Here is a 7,358-nt window from a genome sequence, read left to right on the forward strand (position 1 = left end):
CTGTGTGATTCTTCTCATGGTTTGTTGTTACACTTCTGCAGGAAGAAAAAAAAAGCAATTTGCAGTGAGTCACGTTTAACCCCACCTAAATTAAATTACATTTAAATTTGATTTCAATATGGCTGCCCTACATACACACGCTCTCAGAGACACACCTACCTACTCTTCATCATCACCAGTGCCTGTCAGGATAATCCTTAGGATGGACGGATGATGGATCATGTAGGTCTCTGCCGCTTATCCTCTTGTGCAAATACCAGAGTACGTACATCAAAATGCAGACTCATGTTTCTGTAGTGGTGTAATCCTTCCAGTGGGAGGGGCTGTAGAGTGACTTGGATGGACTTCCAAGTACTGACATCATGTTTGGCCACTGTGTGACCATTCATCTTCATAGGTACTTTATAATGCTGTTTGCATTCATAGACTCAGAAAACTTTCTATGAAAGACACAAGAAGATCATGAAATAAAACCTTGCCAATAAAAATACATTAGGCAGCATCAAGAGTGGCCTGTTATAGTTTTGATACATTTATTTAAAAAAGTAGTAGAGGAGCCTTGTGTTTAAAATATACAGGTTGAAGTATTGAAGGTCCATACATACAGGTTCAAATAACATAGTTTACATTATAAACATGCACACTCAATTCAATTGAATACCTTCCATTGAAACTATGTTTGTGCCCAGGATTTTTCATTCAGCTTAGTGTGCAGTAGCTGCAGGAATTCAACCTTGACACACTCCTGGCAGCCGGTCAGTCTACATGTTGTAGATTATTCGGAGGATATCAGTCCAAGCAGACTATAAATTCTCCTATTTGTACGCTGTAGAAGCCTTTTCTGGACCTCAGTGAAAGTACACTGAGAGACCTTTGGCTTGTCTTAATTGTATGCATTCTTTCCCAAACCTAGAAAGTAAATGTGTCAGTAAATCGTATAATCTTGGGTTTATATGTTTGCTTGACTGAAGGATCTCCATAGTTGATTGTTGTGTACTTTGGTTTCTGTTCTTTGGCATCTCTTTCATGTAGTGTTCTCTCACTGTCTTCAGCCTTGTTGTTAGTATCATTAGAAGGTCTTTTACTTTGCTGTGTAACATCCACTTCTTTCTCTTCTGCCTGCACGGCCTCCTTTTTTTCTTCTCCCTGTTTCTTTATTGCTACCTTCGTTCTCTCTAACACAGTGCTGAGAGCAGTATCAGGTTGTGATGGTGGCGTTGCATCCAGAGGAGTCTCTGGTTGAGAGGAATCATTGATCTGATCAGCACCTTGTACAGAATCACATCTGTAAACACGTGGGATGATGTAGTGGGGCGATCTTTTTTGATTTGGGTCTTCATTTTCTATGTTGGAAATATCCTTGATTTCTGATGTTGCATTGTCCTGAATGAAGATATCACGTGCAACTGGCCCACTTTGAGAGTAAGTTGAGTCTCCACAAGGCCTCTCCTCCTCACTTGGTCTCGTGTCCATGTTTTGACATAGTGAAGCTTTAGGTTTGGTTTCCTGCAAATATTGTTCAGGAGGGTAGTCTACACACGTGGAGCACACTGGGTAGCAGGTTGTGATGGTCACCATATGCCTCTTTAGTGGCTCCTCCACCTGTGGCAGCAGCCTGTATGGTTGTGGGGATAACCACTCTGTTACTGACATGAAACGGAGCAGCTCTACACATCCACATTTTAACCCGATAGACTGATTTTCATCAGCTGCACCCTGAATTTTGCCTTTTCCCTCTGTCGCACAGCCCTCAACAATATCACGAGCATGTGTAAATGAAGATTTTTTATCTGAGGGCAGATCCCTCATTTGCTTTTCTTTGATGTGATTCTTTTCTTCTTCTGGGTTTGGGTCTACCTTTGATAAAATGTCCTCCTCCCCCTTCGCTCTTTGTTCTTGTCCCTTTGTAATTTGATTTCCTTTCAGTTTCTGTGAAGTGCATTTACTTTGAATCCTCCTCTGTGTATTTTGTATGTGTACAGTTTGGTTTTCCACCTGCTGTTGCCATTTTTCAAGACAAGTTACCTTCCCTTTCATCACCTTGACCTCTCTAGAAGGCCTTTCATGTGGACATTTTAAGTCACTTGCTTTACACACTGTAGCCATGGCCTCAAACTTCTCTGTCAAGGAAGATAACAGGATCCCTTTTCCGATGAATCTCAGTTTAATCGGCTGTTTCTTCAGTCCCTGTTCTCTCTGCTCAGCCATGGCAAACTTGGCCACCATATCCTTCACACTGTTCTGTCTCTTCAGACCTTGTTCTCTTTTTGCACAGCCCCTCCTGCGCCTGTTGCGTTCATCATCGTGGTTGTCGTTCACATTGCCTCGCACTCCTCCGTTGGAGGACAGAGTTCCCACCTCCCTCTGGTGAGTGACAGGTGGTTTAGGTGTGCACCTTGTGAATTTGGATTGGAGGAGCTGGAAACTAGTGAGGCGTCGTGGTGTCTGGTTTCCTGCTCTTTCATCCCCTCCGCTTGGTAATCTGTGTTTTTGTGGATCCAGCTTGTTCTTTTGAGAGGTGTTTTGACTGACCTCATCACTCTTCACCTGGGGCAATTTCTTCACTATTTGGCAGTTGGTTTGAAGTTGAGGACAACCTGTGTTTGTCGGCGCGACAGCTCCACAGTCCGGCTTTTCCAGGTTTTTGTTTCTGGTTGTCCACCTTGGCAGATCCTGTGTTATGTAGTGCAGGAGACTCTCAAGGATCCCTCGGAGCACTGGACGGCATTTGGGGTCTCTAACCAACTTCCTCAACATACTGGCATCAGGGTTAATGCTGGTTTTCCGAGAATCTGGTCTACAGAGAATAGAGGACATGCAAAACTTAATTGCTGCAGCTCAGGTGCTCCAACAAGAACTGGGACCTTGACAGTGACCATATAAACTTTACCACAAGAGAAGATGTTCAGACTTGAAGGGAAGCGGTGTGAACTTGTTACAGGTGATTAGTTCTGGGGATTGTAGAATTGGAAAAAAATCTGGTAGGAAAATTAGGAAGCCATCCAACAGAATAAATCCATGCTGACTCCATTTTAATGGTCATGTCATTTTAATATTTACCAGGTATAGTACACTATATATCTATATAAAAGCATCACAGTGCAAATGCTAATTCATCACAGTATAAGAAAGTATAGTTATTATCTTACAATGCCAGACTTACATATCTCACATGCAAGGATAGATAGAATGAATTAAATTTTTAGGTTCAGTTAATGATTTCAGATAAAAGCAAGTAGAAATCAGATGTCTGTTGTAAAGACCTTCAAATCAATTAGACTAAATCCAAGGAGTGCTTGCACAAACTGTCTAATTTTACTTTTTTGATTAACTGTAGTCTATAGGACAGCATAACTGCGTGTTTAATGTTAGTACAAGTTAGCTTTCATTGTATAAGGGACAAAGATATAAATGTCTTTGAAGCTGTCAGCTGGTCATTTGTTGCAGTTCATGTCAGATCTGTAAATGAGTGGCAGCAAAATTAGGGATAGCAGGGCAGAGAGGTGAGGAGAGAACGGGATGCCCCTTAAGACTACTAAGGAAGGGACAGAGAAGCAGGTTTAGAGAGTCATGTGCAGTTCCGCTGACCGCCAGTAGAGGTCAGCCCAGTGAAGATCAGGATTACTTGTCTATGCATTTTTCAGCAGATGCTGCCTTGTACAGGGCCTCTCCCAGCTCCTCTAGGCGTTCTCTTTTGTCCAAATCCTGGTACAGGCCCAGGGGAACCTGGTTCAGGCCATGCATGAGACCATAGAGACAAGCTGCAATAAGGCCTGTGGCTTCACTCTCACCTGAAACAGAATGTTCACAATAAGTACAGTTTTTGTTCAGTTTGACTCCAAAATGCTGTGTTTCTCACCTCCATGGAACATGGCTCTTCTACACAGCTCAGTCCAGTCACTTCCTGCAGCCAGAAGGGCGTCATATGCTATCATGGGAGCATCATGACCTCGCCGCCCTGCTCGACCCTCAGAGCTCCAACGCTTGTACATCTGAAACAGAAAAACAAATGTGACTTTCAGGAAGTACAATCTGCTGAAAATCTAAAGAAGAGTCTAACACTTACTTTGTCTGTCTCCTCAGCATCATAGCGATCAGGAAATGAAGGCCTGTTCTGATCCTCCTTGTCTATCTCTCGCTCTTCCAGGTAAAACTGCCACTTGGCTTCAAAATAGAACCAGTTTTCCTGATACTCTGCACAGGAATCACACACATCTAAGGCATCAACCAAGCTATGCTCTCTCAGACATGTTTGTCGAAACAAACCATTGCTGTAAAATGTTGTTCTTTTAACAGAATCACACACACAGTCTTACCCGCCATGTGTCGTATGGTCTTCCTGCAGTACTCCTCGGCACGTGTGATGACCTTCATGAGCTCGCGGCCCCAAGACACCAGAGGCTTCCCCTGGATCGCGTAGGATGCAAACAGGGCTGTTGTCATGGAGCCTAGGAAGCCTGAAGCCAAGAGTTGAACCCCAAGTCACTCCAGTAATTCTGTGTACTGCCAGCTCAGACTCAACGCCAGGTCTGTATATTAATCAGTGCTTTTGCAGGTAAACATACTGAACAATCAGCTGTCTGTTGTTGTGGGATAGTTTATGATTAGAAACTCCATCACCTGTCGGATGGTTGTGGGTCATCCTGCCAATCTCAATGCTGACCTCCACCAGTGTCTCTAGTCTCTCGGGTTGCCAGTATCTCATACCTACACACATGGCCTTGGCCGCTGCCCCGAACCCAGAACCTGGACACATATACACACATATTTACTGCAGTCATGTTGAACACATGGGAAAAAAATTGAATCTAAATCTCCAACTTTTAACCTTTTTCATTGAAGGGTGTATGCCAGGCGAGCAGGAAGTTGTGAGGTTTGAGGTGAACACAGCCTTCTACAGTGGCAGGGTCAGGAGCTTTGCCCTGGAGAGACACCATGGCTTCAACATAAAGACGCACCAGCTCCCGGTACAGGTCCTCCAGACACCAGTAATCTAGACACACACACACACAAACATAGTGGTAGAGAGTCATTCATGACTGGCATGCAAGGCGAGATGAGTGGTGGTACTGCGATGGGCTAAGTTTAGCCTCAGCCTGCCACACCACAGATTAGGCCTGGCATGCCTGAAGCCTAAGTGGAGTCACTTCCCCACACTATGAGGTCAGCTGGGATCTGCAAGCAGAGCCCACAACCGTTATGCTTGAGTTTGTTTATGTGTGAAAGAGAGAAAGTCTGTATTGACATAGAAGCATTACCTTCAAGTCAAGAGTGTGATGAAATACAAGGACTTTCATTTCAGATTTTGTTACACACAGGATGAAGGAGGATCAAACTGAAATCTGTCTGTACAGAATATACAAGACATTCAATAATACTTTTGTGACTAACACTTAGGAATGTCTTTTATCTGAGACTTTTATTGTGAAAGCCACATGCACTTTTGCAAGACAAACACTACCACATACATTACGCCCTATACATTGTTGTCTGCCTACTTGTGGCTAAATAGAGCAACCTAATCTTAAAATATGTCATCACCATTTTTCATCAGGCCCACCGTCGTTGGCTTCGAGCCACAGCTGCAGCCAAACATGATACCGGCAGATTACATAGGAGTCTGACCTGCTATTGTTCAGTAAAGGATCAGCTTTTCCAAAGTTATTTTGGACTTTTCTCTCCTGGCAACTCTGAGTCCCCACACTCTGGGGGCTTGGGATGGCATCTGGGTGAGGACATGTCATAGTATAGGTTCTACCTAGATGTTGTCTTTGGTGCTTGATTGAAGATGGATTACAGTATGTCAGCAGGTTTAGTCATTCAGTTTTGTTTTGCCAGAACATGATTAGCAGATTTGAATGAAAAAAAAAACATTTAAAGTCAGATTGAACAGGTCTGATGACAGGTCAGTGTGTTAGGGACGCTTAATGTTTTGTCAAGTATGAAACTTTTTATTTGAAATTAAATGTAAAATTATAACAAAGATGTCATTGCTATTTGATCCAAAACATACCTGTAATAAGTGCTTCTGCTGTGGTCATGTGCATCAGCACTGCATCACTCAGGGGCCAGTTATCAGGGTCCAGTTTTAAGACCCCTAGTCCTCCAAGAGAGGCCAGCTCCTCCTGGATTTTCTTGCCTGAGGTGCAGCTTTCCCACTGTCCCTTTCTGTAGCCCAAGGCATCACCAACAGCACCTAGAACCATGGCTGCCTTGAATTTCTCCATGGGGTAGGGTTTTAGCGCTCTATGCGAGATACAAAAGACGCTCCTCTGAACAAAGTTTCGATTGCGCCTGACACACTCTAGAGTCTTCTTAGGCCTTTCCTGCCTCTTTACTGTCAGATTCACAGAACAATAGGCACAGAACAAACTTTCTGGTTCTGAAACATCCTCAAGAGCTTCAAACAACACGCTCCATCTCTCACGCCTTCAGTTAGAGTTCCATTTCCTCCCTTCTACTTTCTCATTGGTTTCTCACACAGTACCAATGGTGGGCTAAGCATGCGCACAAAAGCATCATGTTATCAGCCACAGTGTCTCTGTGTTCAGCTGTGATCAGGTGTCTCCTAAAAAGGCAATCTCCATGGTCCCAGTGGCTTAAAAGCTGGACGGCTGGGTGTAGAGTGGTGATGGTAATGCGCTGCTGAGCTAGACCATCCCACCTGCCCCATGGGAGAAGAGTAAGAATGAAGCATCATGCCACCCCACAATTTCCACCTCCTCCTTTATCAAAGTGTCTTCTATTTTAAACATATTTATTCATCATCTACTGTGTTGACATCAGCTCATCTACTGTCCCGTTATGTGCACTCCTCATCTTCGCTTCAATTTCCTATTTTTAAATCTACAATGTACAAATCTGCTTTTTCTAATGCTTTATAAACCCTTAATTTCTCATTTATTTGCTGGTGAATACATTCCTAAACATTCTCAGAGTAACGGTAGACAAAGAATTACCAGAGGAGCCTGTGATGATGATGATGATGATATACAGAAGGAATGCAACCTGATAAGGGACAACTGTTTCCAACATTTTACGCACACTGTGGGGCAACTGACTCTAACCGTGAACTCTGATATTGTTTTTTTTCTGTACACTAGTACAATATAGTGCATTTATTATCAGTCAGTGTGTATTGACAGTCCGGACTTCCTGTCCTGACTTAAAACTTTATGCATAATCACTAAATAAAATGAACTGCAAGGAGGCTTGGACTTACATATTACAGAACAGTCTATGATTTGACTTGGAAAAAAACAGCTACTGGGTCCAACTTTGACATAATATATAAAATACTGTTACCCCAATCTAAATAAAACCAAATGAAACTTTTGCATAAGTTTAATGAGGACGGT

General features: G+C 43.1%; 1 protein-coding gene across 1 annotated transcript; it reads right to left on the bottom strand.

The window, feature by feature from the left end:
* Window positions 1-3,185: 3,185 nt before the first annotated feature.
* adprhl1 (ADP-ribosylhydrolase like 1) lies at window positions 3,186-6,470 on the bottom strand. Its single transcript, XM_028402184.1, has 7 exons — window positions 6,014-6,470; window positions 4,829-4,993; window positions 4,621-4,746; window positions 4,317-4,457; window positions 4,067-4,194; window positions 3,860-3,992; window positions 3,186-3,791 (listed from the first exon to the last, which is right to left on the bottom strand). The coding sequence occupies exons 1-7, from the start codon at window positions 6,225-6,227 to the stop codon at window positions 3,622-3,624; spliced, it is 1,077 nt and encodes a 358-aa protein (XP_028257985.1). The 5' UTR covers window positions 6,228-6,470; the 3' UTR covers window positions 3,186-3,621.
* Window positions 6,471-7,358: the final 888 nt, after the last annotated feature.

The sequence above is a fragment of the Parambassis ranga genome, chromosome 3 (assembly GCF_900634625.1).
Source record: "Parambassis ranga chromosome 3, fParRan2.1, whole genome shotgun sequence".
NCBI classification, from domain to species: Eukaryota; Metazoa; Chordata; class Actinopteri; family Ambassidae; genus Parambassis; species Parambassis ranga.